The 23,574-nt window shown below is 38.1% G+C and overlaps 1 protein-coding gene across 1 annotated transcript in view; it reads left to right on the forward strand.

The window, feature by feature from the left end:
• Positions 1-23,574, forward strand: part of Eif5b (eukaryotic translation initiation factor 5B) — a 63,591-nt gene that overhangs the window by 12,216 nt on the left and 27,801 nt on the right. The window contains exons 2-6 of the mRNA XM_090336507.1: positions 12,030-12,155; positions 12,257-12,341; positions 12,954-13,617; positions 14,809-15,026; positions 15,579-15,729. Of these exons, the coding sequence (XP_090192633.1) occupies positions 12,030-12,155; positions 12,257-12,341; positions 12,954-13,617; positions 14,809-15,026; positions 15,579-15,729 (1,244 nt within the window). The remainder of the gene's footprint in view (positions 1-12,029; positions 12,156-12,256; positions 12,342-12,953; positions 13,618-14,808; positions 15,027-15,578; positions 15,730-23,574) is intronic.

Below are 23,574 nucleotides of genomic sequence, written 5' to 3' on the forward strand. Positions count from 1 at the left end.
GGAAAGCAGTATGGCATTCCTCAAAAGTCTAAACACAGAGCTCCCCTGTGACCTAGCAATCCCACTCCTGGACATTTACCCAGATGACCATAACAAGGCCATACTAAAGCTACCAGCACAACCATGTTCATTGCTGCGGCATTTACATAGCTAAAATATGAAATGACGCAGATGCCCCTCAGATGACAGGATCAAGAAGATGTGGTATATATACACAGTGGAGTTTGGTGCTTCCATTAGAAAGAATGACATTGCCCCATTCATGATGAAACGGAAGGACCTGGAAAAATACATTAAGCGAAGTATGCCATGCCCAAAGAAAAGTAGGTTGCATGGCTTCCCTAATTTGTAATAAGTAGAATATGTCTGTGATAATCTTAGCAATTGAGCTATTGTGATCCCCTGTTAAGTGCATAGGACCATATATAATGAAGTGTGTCAACATAAACTCCAAGAATTGGAAACAAGATGTACTTATTATGTCCTGTATGCAGTTATTTATATTTTTTCTTGTTTTAGTTTTCTGTATCCTTCGTCTTGTATACAGGTTTATCTGTGAAGGGAAAGGGAGTCACAGAAACAACAGGACAAAGGATGAACTAATGCAACAATGATACTGACTTGACACTATGTTGGAAGTGAACTATACAACTTGGGGTAGGGAAGGGGTATGGGGGGAAATGGGGTAAAAGTGATTAAAAAGAAATGTACTCATTACATATGTAACTGTAACCCCCTCTCCCCCCTGCCCCCGCTCATCACCTTTACAATAAAGAGTTCTTAAACTTCTTGGTGTGACATGGTACTACAAAACAAAGAAAATTTGATGCATGTTGATGTTACCAAGGAAATGGATGTGATTTTTTGTTGTTATTGTTGTTGAATTCGAAGACTAGTCTCTGTGCCCAGTATATGGTACTTCTATATGCGTAGTGAAAAATGAGGATCTCGAGCATCACAGTTCAGAACATGCTAAAGAAATGAGTTGTGTCTGGATAAAATTGATGCTTTTCAGGGGAGTTTGCATCATTGTGCAGACTCAGCATTATTCAAATGAATTGGGTAGTGAGTGAGCTGAGTATGAAGCTGAGGCCTCATATAGAGGAAGAATGTATGAGAGTATCTGTTGGCTGTTGAGTTGTTAGCACAAAATTGAGTTGTTTCAGCATATGTGTCTTGGAGAACCATCTCAGATTGAGCATAAGACACTGAAAAAAAAATTAAAGGATGCTGTAGATTTTCATTTTTTTTCCCTCTGGTTGTGACCAGACTCACTTATAGCTGCTTTTGTTTGTGAGGTAACTAGAGAGTTTGACATGCAAGCAGAATTGCTGTCACTGGAAGCTATCTATTCACAAAACTGCAAGAGGTGACTTGTTTTTATCAATGAAAAAAAAAAAAAAGCTGTTCTTTGAAAAAATAATTGGCCTTTCTGATAGAACTCTAGCCATGGTTGGCTGCAAAAAGGGTTAATTGCACTTTTAAGAAAATGGAACTGTTTTAGACTTGATTTTAATTATATGTGATTTAATTATGTGCTGCTGTGTCATACACCAAATAAGGCTCTGTGAAGAGTCTTTGTGACTCAACAGTGTGATGTCAGCAGTAGTACCATGCATAAATTTTGTCAGAAGGTTTAACAGCCACCTGTTCAAGGAATTACTGAAAGATGTTGATTGCATATGGTGATATTTATCACGGCAAAATGTGGTATCTGAGTCAGCTAATGAGCTGTTACGAACTTTGGGATTAAAGCAAGCAGCTCATGGAGACTGTGATCTAGTGTTGAAAGTGGACATCACCAAATATCTCTGAGTTGAACAGCAAGCTGCAGGGGCCCAGCCAGCTTCTCAGCTTCCTCCTTTCAAGTGTGAAATCATTTGAAGCTAAATTAAGGATGTAGGAATAAGGATGTGGATAGTGCAACTCAACAGGAAACATTTTATTTTTGTACTCTGAAAGGACAGAAGCTTTTTTGACACCTGAATAAGCTGGTGAATGTACAAAACTGATCAAAGCATTTAATGAAAGATTCAAGGGTATGAAAAGTAAACAAATGCGGTTGAACATCTTTACTACAACAGTTAATATGGAACCAGATAAAGTATCTGGTAACCTGCAGCATGAAATCAACTACTAAGCAGTGATAAGCTGCTAGATATATTAACCTTTCACCACCTGTGTTCTATAGACTTTTCATAATAATGACTTAATTTTCCATTTTGTGGAGACATATTGAAATACGTATCTGTGTTTAGAGCATACTTGGAACAACTATGGCCATCAATTCTTTTCAAATCTTACATTGTGAAAAGTCAGACTGTGCTTCAGACACTTGGAAAAGCAGTTATGTAGTAGCAACATCGACCAGCTAGCATCACACACTTCACCAAAGAGAAGCAATTCCCTTTACCCATGTTGTTAGGGATGATTAGAGTGAATTAAATGTTTGACTAAATATATATAGCAGCTTATTTTTTCAGTTGATATTTTTTGTAGCCTCCACTGATGATACATATTCAAATGGCTGTTGGAAAAGACAAGTTTCCCACTTGTGTTCGAGTACTTTTAAAAGTTTTAAGTGTTAGAAAAAGGTCTTTGAACCCTTTTAAATTGATTTTTGTGAGGCAACTAGTTTCAGTATTTGACATGTGGATATCCAATTTTTCCAGTACTACTTGTGGAGGCTTTTTTCCTCTGCTTTCAAGAATCAGGTAGCTGGGTGGGTTTTATTTCTGGGTTCTCAAGACTATTCCATTGGCTTATATGCCAATTTTTTCTTTGATTTTTTTTTAATTTCAGAATTATTTTTTTGTTTCTGTGAAGCCCATTGGAATTTTAATAAGGATTGAGTTAATCTGTGGATTGTTATTTTCTCTTTCTTTCTTTCTTTCTTTCTTTCTTTCTTTCTTTCTTTCTTTATTTATTTATTTATTTATTTGCCAGTCCTGGGCTTGAGCTCAGGGCATGAGCCCTGTCCTTGGACTTTCTCCAGGCTAGAGCTCTACCACTTGAGCCTCAGCACCACTTCGGGCTTTTTTCTATGTATGTGGTACCGAGGAATTAAACCTAGGTCTTCGTGTATGCTAGGTAAGCACTCTACCACTAGGCCAAACTCCCGGCCCCTGTGGATTATTTTTGATAATATGACTTTTTCACACACAAAAAAATCTGACTCATGAGCTTGAGAGGTCTCTCAGTCTTCTAGCATCTTGTGTAGTTTTTGTTTTCAATGTAGTATCTTTCACCTCCTTCCTCAGGTTTATGCCTAGGCCTCCTGAATTGTTTTACAACCTTTTTCCTGTTGGTGTTTATGCAACTTTTTTTTTGCCAGTCCTGGGGCTTGAACTCGGGGCCTGGGCAAAGTCCTTGAGCTTTCTCAAGGCTAGAGCTCTACCACTTGAGCAACAGTACCACTTTCGGCTTTTTCTGTGTCTGTGGTATAGAGGAATCAAACCCAGGGCTTCCTGCGTGCTAGGTGAGCCCTGTACCATTAGGTGAAATCCCAGCCCCTGTAATAACTTCTGTGTTTTGATTTTTTTTTTTTTTGCCAGTCCTGGGCTTGAGCTCAGGGCCTGAGCACTGGCCTTGGACTTTCTCAAGGCTAGAGCTCTACCACTTGAGCCTCAGCACCACTTCCGGCTTTTTTTCTATGTATGTGGTACCGAGGAATCGAACCCGGGTCTTCATGCATGCTAGGCAAGCACTTTAACCACTAGGCCAAACTCCCGGCCTATGTTTTGATTTTTGTATCCTGCTATTTCACAAAAAGTATTTATTTATATAAGCTTTCCCCCATACCCTCTCCTCCAGTCCTGGAGCTTGAGCACAGGACCTGATGTCAGTCTATTGAATCTATGTGCTTTTGAGCTTTATCTGGTGATATTATGTGATGAACATATTGGTTCAGTGGATCTTGGGTAGAGCCAGAGATTTTTGATTTTTGTGTGTGTGTGGGGGCTAGAACTCAGGGCCTTGGCACTGTCCTTGGGCTTTCTTAAGGCTGCCACAGCACCACTTCCAGCTTTTTGGTACCAGCTTTTTTTTTTTTTTTTGGTGGGTCATGTGGCTTGGGGCTTGAACTCTGGGCCTGGGTGCTGTCCCTGAGCTCTTCAGTCACATTCCCACATCCCATTTGCTAGTGAATAATTGGAGATGAGTCTCACGTTTGGGCTGGCTTTGAACCGCGATCCTCAGATCTCAGCTTTCTGAGTAACTAGGATTACAGGTGTGAGCCACTGTGCCCAGATTGGTACTAGCTTTTTGTGATTCCAGAGAATTAAACCCAGCACTTCGTGCATGCTAGGCCAGCACTCTACCGATAGACCATGCTCCCATGTTTTTTATTTTTTGACACAGTGAATTTAAGATGCTTTTTAAAAATTGCAGAACTGTATCTTGAATAGCAAGAATTAATTGACAATTTCTAGGAATTTCTAGGAACATATCTCTTTGTGTGTGTGCTTTCCGGCTTTTTGTTGGTTAATTATAGATAAGAATCTCACCAGACTTCCTGCTTAGGCTGGCTTTGAAATGCCTTTGGAGTAGTTAGTTTTACAGGTGTAAGACACTGGCGCTTAGCTTTCAGTGTACTTTTTAACCATTCCACCCCCATAATTTCTTTTTCTTCTTCCCTTTCAACAAGTGTTGGATGGGTTCATTAGTATACATAATTAAGATCTCTATCCCATGTTACCCTCTGTACCTCTCTACTGAGTCTCTTCTAATAGTCCTTCTTTACATTCATGTCTCATCATTGCCTACATTGTTGCTGTCATCATTTTAGACCTAATGTCTTTATATATAAAAAAAAAACACAGAAAAACATATTTTGCCAGTCCTGAGGCCTGGCGTTGTCCTTGAGCACTTTAGTTCAAGGCCACCACTGTATCCCTTGAACCACAATGCCACTTCCATTGTATTTCTTGCAGCTTGATCATACTAGAAAGTCCTTGCTGAGTAGGAATCCTTGCACTGTATTGAGTTAAAGTGAGGATGAGTGGGCATAACATCCCAAACTGTTTCTAACAAATCATACAAATAGATCTGCAACAAGCAGTGAAGTTGAAATCACTAAAAAGGGAATGCTCAAGACAGAATGGATTCATTGTCAAATGTTACCAGATCTTTAAAGAAAACCAATTCTCTGCAAGCAGTTACATAAAATAGAAAAGAAACACTATTCTGTCTATGTAGCCAGATTACTTTGATAACAAAACCTGATAAGAATATATAGCTCTTAAGTTACAAACTTCTTTAATGAACATTGATGCAAAAGTAACTAAGGTAAAAGCTGCTGGGATAAGCCAGGCACTGGAGGCTCTTGGCTATAATCCTAGCTATTCAGGAAGCTGAGATCTGAAGGTGACACTTGAAAGCCAGCCCAGGCAGAAAAGTCCATGAGACTCTTACCTCCAAGTAATCACCAAGAAAAGCTGGAAGTAGAACTAGGCTCCCCAGTAGTAGAGCTCTTACCGTTTAGCACAAAAGTGCAGGGACAGAGCTGAGTTCAAACCCTAAGACTGGCACAGAAAAAAGGGAGCTGGGAGGGCCTGGGATGTAGCTCAAGTAGACCATTTGTCTAGGAAGCATGAGGCACTGAGTTCAAACCCAGACCTGCCACCTCATCACAGGACATCCAGTGAAGTATTTATAAGTTATTGCTTCAAATTGATGTAAAATATGTAAAGTAAACCTTCATGCAAAGAGAAGGTGCTATTAAAGCTCAAATTCATTACTACAAATTGAAGATTATCAGAACACTAAGCCCTTGCCAGTATATGGAAATGCTGCACTCAAAAAGTGATACTAGAAGAGGGTGGGGGAGGGAAAGGAGGACAAAAACATGAGAAGGGCTATCAGTGTTCGAGAAGTAATGTACTCATTACCTGACGACTGTAACGCCTCTATATGTTACCCTGATAATATACAAAAAAAAAAAAAATACAGGCACAGTGGCACAATTCTGAAGTCCTAGCTCCTGGAAAGGAAGATCAGTTGAGCCCATAAGTATAAGACCAACTCAGACAACTAGCAAGACCATGACTCAAAAGGAAAAAAAAAAAGAGGGGTAAATGGCAGCTGAATCACATCAGCATTCTTCCTCACGCATTCTTTACTCAGCAGCTGTGTTCACAAATAACCCCCTGAAGAACTGACCACTAAGAAAGGAGAGCATGTGGCATAGTAGTAATTCCATCAACAGCTAGGGAGCTTCAAGGTAATAACAGGCAATGTAGACTAACAGACTGCAGCCTAAGATGTCCTGTGTATGCAATAGTCTCTAAGGTTGTACAAAAACCATCAGAGAAATTGCAGGCAATAGGCCTATGTACACAGAAAGAGTCCTCATACAGGAAACCCCATAGCAGGTTATGGCTTAGTAAAGGACTGTGCCAGTGCAGACAACAGCAACTGACCGAGTTCTCAGGAAGCAGGGAGAAGGAAGAAGTCACATTAGGAAATGAGTGGGACATAGTGATTGAGAGCACAGACCCCAAAGAAACATTTTAAATTGACTTTAAAAATATGCCCAGCACCAGTGGTTCACACCTGTAATCTTAGCTATTCAAGAGGTTGAGATCTGAAGATCCTAAAATTACCCAGACAGGAAAATCCATGAGACTCTGAGCCAGCAAAAAATGGTGGAAGTGAAACTGCGGATCAAGTGGTATAGCACCATCTTGAGTAAAAAAACTAAGGGACAGAGAGCCTAGGTCCTGAGTTCAAGCCCCAGAACTGGCACAAAAATTCTCATGTTTTCTCTCTCTGTCTCTCAAATCAATAACTCTATAAAGGACTTAAATGATATTGAAGAATATGAATATTTAAATATGAGCACACTGTCTACTCTGTTCTTATTTGCCAGATTGCTTTTGGCTGATTGTACACGCTTCTGCATAAGTAAATTTTGCGTTGGTCATAAAAATTTTTTACTTTTTGGCTATCATGACTCCAGTGGTTCTTGGAGAGCATGTGTAAACATTGAAGTAGTTGGATTACACGTAGAAACTATCCCAGGGCTGGCTTGTTTGTTGAAATGAGGCCTCGCTAACTTATACACCAGAAGCCAAAACTTTGTTTACATGGAGTATTATTTATTTCCCTTAAAACTTTAATCCTCTTTATCTTTCCCTTATCTAATTGGGGTTATAAGTGTACACCACTATGCCTGTTACCATTGTGCATCTTAAAATTTAAGATAGATGGGTCTGGAGTTTGGCCTAGTGGTAGAGTGCTTGCCTGGCATGCACAAAGACCCAGGTTTGATTCCTCAGTACCATATACATAGAAAAAAAAGCCAGAAATGGTGCTGTGACTCAAGTGATAGAGCTCTAGCCTTGAGAAAGCCCAAGGACAGTGCTCAGGTCCTGAGTTCAAGCCCCAGACTTGCAAAAAAAAAAATTAAAATAGATAACCCAAAAGTTACTGGAGAAAATTTTGGGCTTCTGAATCATTGAAAGGCTACCTTGTTTTCTCCTTGAGGCACTCTTGTTTTGTAAAAACTCTACTAGACTGTGGAGATACACTGAATTCTGAAATTACACTAGAACTTAGATATACTGGTGAATGTACGAGATATTTGTCCTTGATCCTGTACTCTATTATTCTCTTTTTTCTTGTCTAATGTGTGATACTTAAAAATACAATAGAACTTGGGGCCGGGAGTTTGGCCTAGTGGTTAAAGTGCTTGCCTAGCATGCATGAAGACCTGGGTTCGATTCCTTGGCACTACATACATAGAAAAAAGCCGGAAGTGGTGCTGAGGCTCAAGTGGTAGAGCTCTAGCCTTGAGAAAGGACAGTGCTCAGGCCCTGAGCTCAAGCCCAGGACTGGCAAAAAAAAAAAAAAAATACAATGGAACTTTTACAATTAAACTTATGGAAGTGATGTTACTTCCCACATCCCCTTTGCTTTGCATTGTGCAGTGTTATGATAACAGTATGGGTTTCAGTGCTTGTAAGGAGCCAGGATGTTATAAGTGTTCCATTCTTATCTTACTAATGGATTATACAGTGAAACAATACTATTGAGAGTTTAAGAATAAGAATTGTTAGGATTAGTGGTTGGTAAAGTATCTGATTACTGTTCCTAGCCTTCTCAGTGCCCCTCCCCTTTCTTCCTGTTAACTTGTGTAGCTGTGGGTTCTAGCTAAGAAGAAATGGAGGTTGTGGAGAGTATTTTGGTGGTGGATGGCAAAAAACCAAATAGAGTGTAAAAAGGGCAGCAAGAGGTTATGCAGAACCTTTACTTCTTTTAGCTTGTTGAGATTTTGGGTGCTTTGTTTGACAACTTAGAAGTTGACAGGAGGCAGGCAGGAGTGGTGTAGTTTGGATTTTGCTTATCAACACTGTTCAGTTTTGTTGTTACTGTTTTTTTCAGGCTCTAATGTGATTAAAGAAATGCGGAAAGGGAGGATACTCGTTAGTTACACACTGTTATTCAAAAAATTAGTGGCTTAAAATTTTAAATCACTGTCTTTAAAAGTTCTGGGCATGATTCTGCCTAATTGTCTGTTGTTTTGGGTCTCCTGTGCTTACAGCCATGGGGCCTGTAATGGAGTCTTCTTAAAGGCGGAAGCCTTCCTATTCCTTCACCTCGTCTGGTGGTTGATGGTGATCAGTTGGAGCTAGATCTGTGTCCCATACAACTAGTAGGTCCTCGACATGCATATTGGTCTGGCAGTGAATGTCCCTAATGTAAAACCTGCTGATTTAAGGTCTAAGCCCAGAAACTTAAAACTTAAATGTCATTTCAGCCTCGTATTAAAGGGGAGAAAAAGACAGTAGACCCTTATCTCAGAGTGTCAGGGAAATGTTGACTTAGTTTTACTAATGGCTGTCTAATGGCTATGTAATGTCATCTAAGTAGTGTGTGTGTGTGTGTGTATGGGGGGGAAGAGAGAGAGAGAGAGAGAGAGAGAGAGACAGACAGACAGACAGACAGACAGACAGACAGACATTGATTTCCTTAACACTACTGATCATCTTGTGTAGTTCAGTTTGTGTTTTTTTTCGGGGGGGGGGGGGGGAGGGGAATTGAAGGAATTTCTTTTGCGGTAGAATTTTTTTTTGGCCGGTTCTGGGGCTTGAACTCAGGGCCTAAATACTATGTTTGGTCTTTATTAAGGCTAGAGCTAATCGGGTGCCTGGGCTCACGGGTGTAATCTTAGCTTCTCAGGAGGCTGAGATCTGAAGATCAAGGTTCAAAGCCAGCTTGGGCACCAAAGGACCTGATACTTTTTATCTCCTTAACCTCTAGAAAATGGGAAGTGGGGCTTGGCTTAAGAGTAGGGCAGTAGCCTTGAGCTGAATTGCTCAGGGACAGTGCCCAGGCCTACCAAAAAAAGGCTGGGGGGGCTAGAGCTATACTATACCACTTGAGCCATTTCTGTGTATGTGGTACCAAGGAAAGAAACTCAGATCATGGTGCATGCTTAGGCAAGCACTCTACCACTAGGCCAAACTCCTGGCCCCCATTTTTTTTTTTAACAGACATATTTCAAGTAATTTCTCAGTGTCTTTTTGCAGTTTGTTAAAAATGTTTGGCCAGGCATTGGTTGCCTGTGCTGGTAATCCTAAATACTGAGGAGACTGAGATCTGAGGATTGTCGTTCAAAGCCAGGAAAGTCCATGAGACTCTTACCTCCAGTAAGCCCAGATAACCTAGAAGTGAAGCTGTGGCTGCCAAGTGTTAGAGCGCTAGCATTGTACAAAAGAGCTCAGTGCCCAGGCTCTGAGCTTGCCCCACAACTGACAAAATAATTGTTATATAATTTCTATTCAGAAATCATGTATGGTCATATGCATTTGTAAGAATATAATTTGTGAATACTTTATCCAGTTTCTCTTAGTGCTAACATCTTGTAAAACTGTACTGTAATATTATGGTTTAGATGTTAATATTGAAGTCCAATGGTGGTAATTATTATATACTATGTTGAAAATGAACTGGATGGGGACAGGAAGAAAAAAACTGAAGAGCGTGAGGGGGGGGTGACATTTTTCTTCCCCACCCCCAAGAAATGTACTCATTACCTGACTTAGTAACTATAACTTTTCTGTATATCACCTTTATACCAAAAACAATTGAACACATGTACTGATCATATTCAGGTTCACTTAGTTTCATTTACACTTGGGTTGTGTATGTGTTTAGTGTTCTTTTTTACACTGTTCTATGTGTAGATTTCTATATCTATTAATACAATTTAGACAGAGAACATAAAGGATTTCCTTGTTGTCCATTTGTCATCATGTAAGTACCTCCTGTACACTTCTACTTATATGGTTCTTAACTAGTGGTAAACTGCAAATGTGCTCTACATTTCTAAAATTTTTCTTAGCAATAATGTTCTGTGCATCGAGCCATACATTTACATAGATTTAGAAGATTGGTTTGATTGGTTTGTTTTGAGATCTATCTAAGAACTATGTCAATAGTTTCAATACATATTGGTGAATAGTTATGTGGAATTGGGAAGCTCAGTTCATTTAACCACTTATTAAATGACTCATAGATTTTTTTTTAAGTTTTTGGCTGTTATAAATGAAATTGCCATAAAACTTTGTGGACAAGTTTCTCTGTGAACCTAGTGAGGCTGTGATATGTGGCAAATACATTTTTAATTTTTTTAAAGTTTTGTAGAGTGGGTGAACAATTTTATATTTCTAAAGCAATATGCGAGTGATCCAGATCCTGTATATTCTTCCAGCACTGTTTGTTATCACTCTTTAGGAAGGACAATATTTTGATTATATTGATGTTTTAATTTGCATTTCCCAAATGGTTAAATGAGGTAGAATATCTTCCTTTCCTTCTCCCCCTTCCTCCCCTCCCCCCAGTCTGTATCTTTAGTGGATGTACTGTACTGATCCATTGTATAAATTGGGTATTTCATGTTTTTTGCCCATTTTCTAATTAGTTGGTTTGGATTTTTTTTTTTTTTTTTTTTTTTTTTTTTTTTTGTGGATCATGTAGCTTGAAGGCCTGGGCCCTGGCCCTGAGCTCTTCAGCTCAAGGCTACCACCCTACCCCCTGGGCCTGGACATTGTCCCTGAGCTTTTCAGCTCGAGGCTTCCACCCTACCCTTGAGCCAAGCCCCACTTCCCATTTTCTAGAGGTTAAATTGGAGATAGGTAAGAGTGTCAGATCCTTCTGTGCCCAGGCTAGCTCTAAATCTTGATCTCACATCTCAGGCTCCTGAGTAGCTAGGATTATAGGCGTGAGCCACCCTGCCAGGCTTTGGTTTGGATTTTTATTGTTGAATTCTTTAGGCGAAAATGGTTATGAATCATGAAATTATGCAGTCCAGAAAAAAGTAAATGCCCAAATATGTAATACTATTATAGTTAATCAAGGATGGAGACCTGCTTTTAAGAATAACTTTATGTAAGTAAGTTTACCCTCACTGACCCCTGTGGTATGTACTAGAGTTAGTTACTTTTTTTCTTTTCTTGGTTACTTGGTATATTTTGTTGTTTTGTTTTATTTGGTAGCTCCTCCCCCCCCCCCCACCCGTTGTGAGGCTTGAACTCTGGGCCTGGGTGCTGTTCCTGAGCTCTTTAGCTCAAGGCTACCACCCTAATCCTGGAGCCACAACGCCACTTCTCCATTTCCGGTTTCTAGTGGTTAATTGGAGATGAGTCTTACTGTCTTTAGTGCCTGGGCTGGCTTTAAATCGCAATCCTCTGATCTCAGCCTCCTGAGTAGCTAGGATTACAGGCATGAGCCACTGCATCCAGCATTTGGTAGCTTTTCATGTAGCTTTTTCAGATTTGACTAATCTAGAAACTTTAGTAAAGTATATGCAGGGAGTTTTATAAGGAGCCATAAACTCACATTGTTGTGAAAGAATTTGGTGATCTCCCCCCCCAATTGTGTTGCTAATGCATGAAACGATTTTAAATTTGTGAATATATATATATATATATGTGTGTGTGTGTGTATACATATATATATATATACACACTTATAATAGATTACTGCTATTGAGTAACACCTAGATTTTCTTTGTTTTCATTTTTAAGTGCCAAGGATGACATTGATCTTGATGCGTTGGCTGCAGAAATAGAAGGAGCTGGTGCTGCCAAGGAACAGGAACCTCAAAAGTCAAAGGGGAAAAAGAAAAAAGAGAAAAAGAAGCAGGACTTTGAGTAAGGATACTTAAATACATTTGAGGTTTTTTTAGCTTTGATACTGAGTTTACTTAATAAATAATTTAAGTGCTTCAAAATGTGTTATATTCCTTTTCTAGTGAAGATGATATTCTGAAAGAATTGGAAGAATTGTCTTTGGAAGCTCAAGGCATCAAAACTGACAGAGAAACTGCAACAGTGAAGGTGAAAAACACAGATTGTTACTATTTATGTTTGCTGTTTTATTCTAGTATTGGTTTTGAGAGCTTCATTAAGAAACTTTATTCTGTAAAATGCCAAAAAGGAAAAAACGTTTCTAGGAAAGAAATAATGTATTTTAAAATTTGTCAAAGATAGGAAGATGCTTTTTTTTTCAATTCTGAAGATATTTAACGGCATTTAACATGTCTTTAAAACTGATTAGAAATGTGTTTGTTCAAATGTTCAAATTTACATATTTTCTTCTTCAGCCTGTGAATTTGAATATGCCTCAAAGTAATGGTACTCTTCTGGGGCTTGAACTTAGGTCTGGCCTCTAGTCTCTGAGCTTTTTGCTCAAGGCCAGCACTGCTAATGAAGCCACAGCTCCATTTCCAGCTTTTAGGTAGAGTAGAGATAAGCGTGGCCTGGCTTCAAACCACAATTAATTCTCAGTCTCCTGAATAGAATTACGAATGTGGCTCACATCATATTTTAAATGACAAGTTTAACAAACAAGTGTTCAAGGAGGAAATCTCTATTTACAATCACTGGGACCCTCTCAGGTCTTTTTAAGAGATTAATTCTGTTATTATTTCTAACAATGGAAACTTTTAGCCAACAGAAAACAATGAAGAAGAATCCACATCAAAACAAGATAAAAAAAGAAAAGGCCAAAAGAACAAAAAACCAAGTTTTGATGATGATAGTGAAGAATTGGAAGATAAAGACTCAAAAGCAAAAAAGAATGCAAAACAAAAAATAGAAATATACTCTGGGAGTGATGATGATGATTTTAATAAAACGTCTAAGAAAGTTAAAGGGAAAGCTCAAAAATCAAATAAAAAATGGGATGGATCTGAAGAGGATGAGGATAATAGTAAGAAAATTAAAGAGCGTTCCAGAGTAAATTCTTCAGGTGAAAGTGGGGATGAATCGGACGAATTTTCACAATCTAAAAAAGGGCAGAAAAAAAATCAAAAAAATAAACCAGGCCCGAATGTAGAAAGTGGCAATGAAGATGATGATTCCTCCTTCAAAATTAAGACAGTGGCCCAAAAGAAAGCAGAAAAGAAAGAACGTGAGAGAAAAAAGAGAGATGAAGAAAAGGCAAAACTACGGAAGCTGAAAGAAAAGGAAGAGTTAGAAATGGGTAAAAAAGATCAGAGTAAACAACGAGAACCTCAAAAAAAGTCTGAAGAGGAAGCTGTAAAATCCAAAGTAACCTTTGAGACTGGTACTGCCTTCGAGGAGAAAGGAGAGACTCTGACAGCTGTAGAAGGTTGGTAATAAGTTTAAAAGACTTCTATTCATGTTTATTCTTAAGTTGTGATTACTATGCCTCAGCATCACTTTATTATTTGTCCTTGGTTATAAAGCACCTTAATTATAGGAATCCTTTAAAAGTTACATCGTAGGGAGGTGGGTACACTAGTACATGTATTACTTGGGAATCAGAGGGAAGATGGATTGAAGACTGAAATTTAAGATTGTATGGACAGAATAGTCAGACCCTGTCTTTTTTTTCCCTTTTAAATAAAATATACACGCCCCAAAATGTATGTAATATACAATATTTTTTTCCACTGATTTATTTGCACACTGGAGACTTTGTAGAATTTATTTTTTTGTCAGTCATGGGATGTAAACTCTGGCCCTGGGTGCTGTCCCTGGCTCTTTAGCTCAAGGCTACCACCCTACCCCTTGAGTCACATCCCCACTTCCAATACTCAATCTCATGTTGTAAAATTCAGCTGCTATAAGAAACATGAGGTCCTACTCCTGGGCCTGGGTATTTTCCTGAGCTCTTCAGCTCAAAGCTAGAGCCACTGCCCCACTTCCCCTTTTCTAGTGTTTAATTAGAGGTAAAAGCCTCATTTTTAGTACCTGGACTGGCTTTGAACCACGATCCTCAGATCTCAGCCTCCCAAGTAGCTAGAATTACAGGTAGGAGCCATGATGCCTGTCTAGAACTTTTTGAATTCATGGACTACAGTTATGTATATTCTTATATTTAGATATAATATATAGATATTATCATTGTATAGATGTGGAGGTAGCTACAGAACTTAACTGGAAATCAAGTATTTCTATTTTTTAGAATTTCCTACAATTATCTGTCAGCCACTCACCCAGGTTGCTATAAATGAAGCCATACCTGAAATACAGTATTGCTCTTTCATGGCTGACAAAATCTTTTCCCTTTTATCTTAACATCAGCATTGAAGGCAGCATGGGTAAAACCGACCTGTTCTAGGCACTAAGGTGTTGAAAATGCCTTAATTCCTCCAGTCTTAGCTCACTTATGGCATCAGCTTTGGCTTATTCAGTCCTTGAATTGTAGCCATTTTACTTACTACCGTAGGAAACTCCCCCCCTTTTTTTTTCTTGGGACCAAGCCTTGGTACCTGACTCTCACATTGGTTATCACTTTGAAAACGAAACAAAAAACACTGTCTATTCTTTTTGCTAGATGACAATGAAGGAGACAAAAAGAAAAAAGATAAGAAGAAAAAGAAAACAGAAAAAGAAGAGAAAGAGAAAGAAAAGAAGAAAGGGCCTAGCAAAGCCACTGTTAAAGCTATGCAAGAAGCTTTGGCTAAACTTAAAGAAGAAGAAGAAAGACAGAAGAGAGAAGAAGAAGAACGGATAAAGCGACTTGAAGAATTGGAAGCCAAGCGCAAAGAGGAGGTATATTTTTCATGAAGTTATCACTGATACTGTTTTTATTCGAAACATTTTCTCTATAGAATATAGTTAATCTTAAATTTCTTTTCTTTTTTTTTTTTTGCCAGTTTGGGGCTTGAACTCAGGGCCTGAGCACTGTCCTTGGACTTTCTCAAGGCTAGAGCTCTGCCACTTGAGCCACAGCACCACTTCTGACTTTTTCTGTGTATGTGGTACCGAGGAATTGAACCTGGGTCTTTGTGCATGCTAGGGAAGCACTCTACCACTAGGCCAAACTCTAAGCCTCTTAAATTTCTAAAAAAAATTCATAGTTGTATAGTAATTCAGCTATGCTATTGGTTCTGGTATAAGTAACATGAGGGGCTTCAGAAAGACTGCATTTTTCATGTAGAGACAGATTATTTATCTGTTACAGTGATAATTCATAACATTTTAGGTATTTTCATTTGTAATCTACATCTGTCTTAAGAGCTTTAAAGTTTGGGCAGTTTACAGTGATGTTTATGGTTTCTTTGCCTAGTATATTATTTTAATATGACATGCATTCTTTCTTAGGAACGATTAGAACAAGAAAAAAGAGAAAGGAAAAAGCAAAAAGAAAAGGAAAGAAAAGAACGCTTGAAAAAAGAAGGGAAACTTTTAACTAAATCCCAGAGAGAAGCCAGAGCTAGAGCTGAAGCTACCCTTAAACTTCTACAGGCTCAGGGTAAGTGGTGCTCTTAATTAAATGAACCATCTGTGAGCTTTTCCCCTGTAGTTGTATCTCTGTAGTGTTCAGAAGAATGGAACCGAATTCAAAAGAATTTCTGTGAAAATGTCCAGGAAAAATGTAAGGAATAGTAGAAACTATTTCATCATTCAGAAAGATGATTTACTTATATGCCAGGACAAAACACTTATGTGTGAAGGACAGTATTACTGTAAAACTTACTTCCCCCAGCAACCAGGAATAGAGGTAAATAATAAAATTACTACCTATTCTCTCCTCACCCTCTTAAGTCCTGAAGCTTGATCTCAGGCACTATGCCTGAGCTTCTTTTGGCAAGGCTAGCACTCTACTTGTTGAACCACAGTCCCACTTCCAGCTTTTTCTGTCTGTTATACTGAGGAATTGAACCCAGGGCTTTGCTAAGCAGGCACTCTAAGCACTAAGCCTCATATTATACTTTTCTACCTATTTTCCCCTACCTTAACCTACTTTAATGTGAATCCCAGAGATGTTTGTTTTTTTTAATGTGTTGATACTCCAGTAGTACATACAGAGCATTTGCCTTTTATCAGTAGAGTTCATAGTATCATGTCTAAGATTATATCATTTGATTTTGGTTTATGGGTTTTCATATTTTCTACTTATTTTCTAAATATCCTTTATAGCTAGTTTAAATTGAGATCAAGATGTGTTCTATAGATTGCACTTAGTTAATATGCTTGTCTAAAATTATCTGCATTCTTTTTTTTTTTTTTTTTTTTTTTTGCCAGTCCTGGGCTTGAGCTCAGGGCCTGAGCACTGTCCTTGGACTTTCTCAAGGTTAGAACTCTACCACTTGAGCCTCAGCACCACTTCCGGCTTTTTTCTATGTATATGGTACCAAGGGATTGAACCCGGGTCTTTGTGCATGCTAGGCAAGCACTCTACCACTAGGCCAAACTTTCAGCCCTGGATAGACTTTCTTGTCCTCTAGATAGACTTTTTGCTTTCTCCATTTGCTCTGGAGAACTATTATTTGCCATGCTTTTCCTAGCTTTTTTTACTACTTAGTTAGAAATGACAATCTCAGGAATTTGATTCCCTGGCTGATTTCAAACCTTGATCTCAGCCTCTTGAGAAGCTAAATGTGAACCACTAGTTGTCTAGCCACCTAATAATTTTAATGTCTGGTTAGTGGTCATGATATATCCAGTATTCTTTTTAGGAATTCTCTAATTTTGCTGTTTATTTTACAGTTAATTAGCTAGATTTTCAGGCAAATAGAAGTAGTTCTCCTATGAGAATGCCAGAATAAGTACATAGTTCTTTCACTCTTAGCAGTTGAGTTTTGAGAATAATAAGAGTTGCTGCATGAATATTCAAAGGTGACTAGGATTTTAATTTCATTTTGGTTGTATGGGTATCAAATTAGTTTCATGGTTTTTATTTCTCTGGTGTGTTTTCACTTATTTAATTCATTAGGCATTTGATACTCAAATGGTATATCTTTGGTCAGTGAATATCTATTTAGGTTGATTCTTGTAGCCTTTTCACATCATTACATGTATTCTTTGATTTCTGTACTTTCTGGCATTAAGTCATTTAAGAAGGTCTTCTATACTTTAACCTTAGATCTAGATCACTTAAAGAAGTCTTGGTGCAGATATAAATACTCTGATTTCTTCTAGCAGTCACTAAAATTGACGTAGATAAAGTAAAATGTTAAAATATAGTTGGACAATTCTAAAAATAGAAAGGGATGAGAAAAGGAAACAACATACAGAAAGCGTATTAAAGTGTTAGACCTAAAACCAAAGTACTACTAATCATGTTAAATATGAGTAAAAATGCAAATACAGACATTAATGTTAAAAGGAAGATTGTTTAAAAATGAGACAGTTGTGCTTTCTATATGAAATCTACCTTAAATATAATACAGATTAGGATAGGAAGAGAGATACAATGCTGACATTAGAAGGAAGTTGAAGTTGTAGTAATTTGAAATATACTTCTGAAAAGGCATACTTTCAAAAATTAAGTGCATACTATATAACAATAGTTATATTTTCAAAAAATAATAATATATATCTGTGTTACCTAACATTTTCAGTAAGGTAGATTTTTTTTTTTTTTTGGCCAGTCCTGGGGCTTGAACTCAGGGTCTGAGCACTGTCCTTGAGCTTTCTGAAGGTTGGCACTCTAACACTTGAGCTACATCACCACTTCTGGCTTTTTCTATGTATGTGGTAACGAGGAATTGAACCTGGGTTTTTGTGCATACTAGGCAAGCACTCTTACTACTAGGCCAAACTCCTGGCCCCAAGATAGATAATTTTCTGAGTTATATTGTAGACAGGCTAGTAAAAATTATCAGCAAGATCTCTTGTCCTAAAATTTGAGTATTCAGACAATACAGCTAATATCCAGGAGTGAGATGAGAGTACCAAAGTTCAGAGGCTACCCTGTGTAAAAAGTCCACGAGACTGCTGCAGTCAATAAAAAGCTGGGTGTGGTTGCATGATGCTGTTACCCTAACTATTCAGGATATTTTTTTCCCCTGTCTCTTTCATCTGGGCAGGGCATATAGGTAAGAGGATAAAGCTGACCAGGTGTTTTTTGTTTATTTTATTGTCAGGGATAATGTATAGAGGGTTTAGAGTTATATGTCAGGTAATGGGTACCTTATATCTCCAACCTTGATACCCCTTCTCATATTTTTGTCCCCCTTTCCCTCCCTTAACCCCCTCCTAATCATCTTGTTTTGTAGGTGTTTTATAGAGAGCAAAAATGTGCATGTGAAATAGGCAGAATGGAATTTCAGTCAGCAGTTGAAGAAGCCATTGAGCTTATTCCTGGCAGATGCAATGTGTTTTCCTGTGTTTAAAAGTATAGGAGTATAGTAGAATATATCTGGAGCTGAAACAGTTGCATGAACATTTTATTCAGGAGGTGGTGGCAGGAGGATTAAGACCAGCAAAGTTCCAGGCTAACCTAGCCCAAAACTGTAAGACATTCTATCAAAATAAAACCAATCCATCCAAATAAAAGATAGACCTGAGTTACCCACAAGTTTTTGGAAATTAATCCTTGAGTCAAAGAGATAGTCTTAAATTGGATATTTGAAAATCCCCTGGATAATGAAAACAAAGGTACAGAGTGTCCACAATTGTGGGAAACAGTGCATAGCACTAATACATTGCCTAGAATGAAGCAAGCATGAGATGTTTGTTTTAGAAAGAAATCCATAAGCTAAACTTCTATCATAAGGAGTAAAGTAAGCAGAAGGAAAAATAATAAAGTCCACTAAGCCATGAAACAGAAAACAGAAAAATAATAGAACCAGTTAACTGAAGAGCTTGTTCTTTGAAGTGATCAATAAAATTGATAAACTGCTAATAAAACAAAAAAGATACTATCAGGGCCAGGAGTGCTTGCCTAGCATGCATGAATACCTGGGTTCGATTTCTTAGTACCACATACATAGCAAAAAGCTAGAAGTGGTGCTGAGGCTCAAATGGTAGCGCTCTAGCCTTGAGAAAGTCCAAGGACAGTGCTCAGGCGCTGAGCTCAAGCCCAGGAGTGGCAACAAAACAAAAAACTCAGAAAAAAAAACAATAGTAATCAAAATCATTATCAGGATGATGGATTAACAATAGTTATATAGCATTACTCTGAATAATTTTATGTCCATAAATTAAAAACTTAGTTGTAATATAGTTGTAATAGAGCTGTTGTTGTTTGTTTATCCTGGCTTGAACTCAGGGCCTGAGCACTGTAGCACCATCCTTAGGCTTTCTAAAGGCTAGACTCTACCACTTGAGCCACAGGGACACTTGTGCCTTTTTCTATGGGTGGTAACAAGGAATTCAATCTTAGTCTTCATGTATTCTGCAAGCACTCTACCACTAGGCCAGATTGGTGTCCCCAAGAGTCATTTTTAAAAGGAACATGAATCGAACAAAAGCTTGAACACATAAACTGAATAATCCCATTATGCACTGTAAAAATCAACCCACCTGGAAGTCCATATGGGCATTCTAAAATAAGGATGAAATTAGACCAATCATAAACATCTTACCTAGATTGTTTTATGAGGACAGTATTACTACATACTGAGACAAAAGCAACTGAAAAATACCTAGGTTTATATGCACTATGAACTAAAGTATGAAATCTCAATATTTTTCATTTTTATTCTAACAATAATACATATGTATTTACATAAAGGTTAATCTAGCTTGAGAAAGCACATGTTATCCTGGGAATGTAAGGCTGACTCGCTATTTTGAAATGAATGAAAATGTTTTTCTATATTGACAGTCTAAAGAAAAGCTACCTCCAAAATGAGAAAAAAAAATATTTGTCAATTTATCATTCAGTGTTTAATAAATAAAAACTAGGTGTAAAAAGGATATTAATAATAGGTTCTTCACCTTGATATTATAAGATACTAATATAAGGAAAGGACAGCAAATACATTTAATGGTGAATAACTCAATTAGCTTTATGAGGAAGTCAAGTTTGCTATTTTTTTTTTTAACTACACTCTTATGTTGTACTGGTATGTCTCCTCAACTGCCCTTACCCCTCTTCTGACTCCCCCAAACTTTAGTACTAATGGGTGAAATTAAAACTATAGCAGAAAGTCTGCTGCTGTCTATGTGTCTATACAGACTTATGCCTGTAATCCTAATTACTCAGGAGGCTGAGATCTAAGGATCACCATTCAAATCTAGCCTGGGCAGGAAAGGCCATGATACTCTTTATCTCCAATTAACTACCTAAAAACTGGAAGTTGAGCCCCCGGTAACACATCAGTCTTGAGCAAAAAGCTGAGACTGTGCCTAGGCCCTGAGTTCAAGACCCATGACTGACAAAAAAGATAGCAAATAATAGGCCAGCTGTTGGGGCCAGAAGTTGGGCCTAGTGGTAGAGTGCTTGCCTAGCATGCACGAAGACCCAGGTTCAAGTCCTCGGTACCACATACATAGAGAAAAGCCAGAAGTGGTGCTGAGGCTCAAGTGGTAGAGCTCTAGCCTTGAGAAAGCCCAAGGACAGTGCTCAGGCCCTGATTCCAAGCCCCAACTGGCAAAAAAATAAAAAAAAATAGGCCAACTGTTAGTTGCATTTGTTCATGCTAACAATTAATAACTGAAAGTAAAAAATGTACAGTAGCAATCCAAAAAGGAAAAAAATTGACATAGCTATAAATCTAATTAATCTATATACTGAAAACAATGAAACATAATTAAAGAAGACCTATTAGAGAGATACCATGTTTGTGGATTGTAAGACTTCAAATTAAGTAAATTCTCCCTAACCTATCAGTGCTACCCTCCACACAGTTTTTTTGTATACATATAAACTATTTCTAAAATGTATATATAAAAAGACTAGAAGAGTTAACCATAATTGTGGAAAAAGAAAGTAAATGGCCCAAGACCAAATTTCAAGACTTACACCAAAGCTACAAGAGTCAATAATGAATTTGTGTGTGTGTGTGAGTGTGAGTGTGTGAGATGGGGCTTGAATGTGCCTGAGTGCTTTCCCTGAGCTCTTCCACCTCAACACCACCTCCCTACCCTTGAGCCAAGCCCCACCTCCTGTTTTCTAGAGTTAATTGGAGATAAGGGCCACAGGCCCTTTTGGGCCCTGGGCTGGCTTTTAAACCTTGTTCCTTAGATCTCAGCCTCCTGCGTAGCTAGGATTACAGGCTTGAGCCACTGTGCCCATGCCCAGCTCAATACTGAATTTTTTTTCATATATTTTTATTGTAATTAATAGAAGGGTTACATGATATTTGCCAGATAGATGGTGTATTAATTCCCATCCATTGATACCCTTTCACATGTCTTGGTCCCCATTTCCCTCCCCCCCACTGAATACTGATTTCTTTTTGCAAAATTATAGACACATAGATCAACTGAACAGTAAGTCTGTATATAGTCAATTGTAACCCTTATTTTTTCCTGTTAGAGGTGACTATAGTTCAATGGGTAAAATGTTTTTAGACTTTATAACAATGGTACTGGAATAATTGGACATAGAAATGTTTTATCTATCTATGTTAATTTCCATTCAAAGTGGATCTTAGATCTGAATTTATAGAACAGTAAAATTTTCAGAGGAAAACATAGGAGAAAGTCTTCATGATTCTGTGCTAGGTAAGTAAGTGCTTGGCTGTGACTTTATAGTAAAAGAAAAATAAGAAATTTTGAGAAATTTTGGTTCAGAATTTTTTCTCAGCAAAAGACATTAAGAAAATTCAAAGCCATTACCTCTAAATCATGTATTTGACAAAAAATTCACTGTGTAAAATTTCAGATGTATAAAGATGTCTCAGAATTCAACAGAACAAACCAACAACTCCATATGAAAGGAGACAATAGGTTTGAACATTCCCTTCACCAATAAGCTTATCATGCACTGCACAAATTAGGGAGATTTAAGATCTCAAATGAGTTAGTAACACACATAGATTATATAAACTGGAAAACTTTAAAAATAAAATCTACCTATACAGAATGGTGAAGGTGCATAGCAGTAATTTATTCAGAAGGAAGAATTTGTGAATACTTGGAAAACAACAGTAAAATGAAGTCTTTATTACTCCTCTGGAATGGTGGGTAAACATGAAATAAACCAACATGAAATGCCTACATTTACTTTGAAATTACTTAGGTGTCCCTCATTTGTTAAATTGATAAATGGTATACGCATACAATATTTCCTCAGCAATAGGAAGATATTGTACTAATTCAAAAATTACTCAAAAGCCATGCATTACCTTAGGAGGCTGAGACCTGAGGATTGTGGTTTGAAGCCAGCTGGAACAAGAAAATTCCTCATCTCCAGTAATCACCAAAAAGTCAGAAGTGAAGCTATGGCTCAAGTGGTAGGATGCCAACTTTGAGAAAAATAAATGCTCAGGGACAGGGCCCAGGCCCAAGATCAAGCCCTAGGACCCAACATCCACATCTCCCCTCAAAGTGGATTACTCACAAGCCCCTATGAAATAACAGAAGTCAACAGAATTTTTTAGTCTGGTACCTTGGGGAAAGTTTAGTGTTCAGGAGAGCTGATGGCTGCTCAGCAAGCTGAGGATATAAATAAGGAGGATAAAGAACTGTTGCTTCATTGTAATGTGGTTGTAAAAAGGCATTTGTTAAGATTCTTATTGAAGCATAAATTTTAAGATGCTTATGTAGAATTAGTTTTTCTATGTGTAACCTTTTGTATTTTAGGGTATGTATCTCTCAGGTTATTGGAATGGGGTACATGTGTCCAGATCTAGGTCCTGGGGCTTGAACTCAGGGCTTTGGTGGTGTCTCTGAGCTTCTTTTGCTCAAGAGTAAGCACTCTTCACTTGAGCCAGAGCTTCATTTCCAGGTTATTCATTTTTTTTGGGGGGGGTGGGTGGGGAGGGGGATTAGAGCAGCTTATTAAAAATAAGATTCTGAACTTTCCTGCCTGTGAACTATAATCCTCAGATCTCAGCTAGGAGCAGGAGTCACCAGGTGCCTGGTTTGAAATAAGTAATAAGTTTTTGATTGATTTAATTATTAAAAGTGTTGCGGCAGAAGGGTTTCTGTTTCATAAGTCAGGTAATACAATTCTTTTTGGACAGTGTTACCCCCTTTGTTGACTTTTAGTTTCCATCCCCCTCCTGTTCCTGGCATAAGTTGCTTAGTTCCTTTTCCATGTTATCTTTTTTTTCTCCTTTTGCTTATTCTTTCTTTTTTCTTTTTTCCTTTTCTTTTTTGGTGGGTCATGGAGCTTGAATTCGGCCTGGCCAGGGCCTCTAAGCTCTTTAGCTCAAGGCTACCATCCTACCCCTGGGCCTCTGGGCATTGTCCCTGAGCT

This window comes from Megascapheus bottae, chromosome 7 (assembly GCF_031878675.1).
Source record: "Megascapheus bottae isolate mThoBot1 chromosome 7, mThoBot2.hap1, whole genome shotgun sequence".
In the NCBI taxonomy this organism is placed as follows: Eukaryota; Metazoa; Chordata; class Mammalia; order Rodentia; family Geomyidae; genus Megascapheus; species Megascapheus bottae.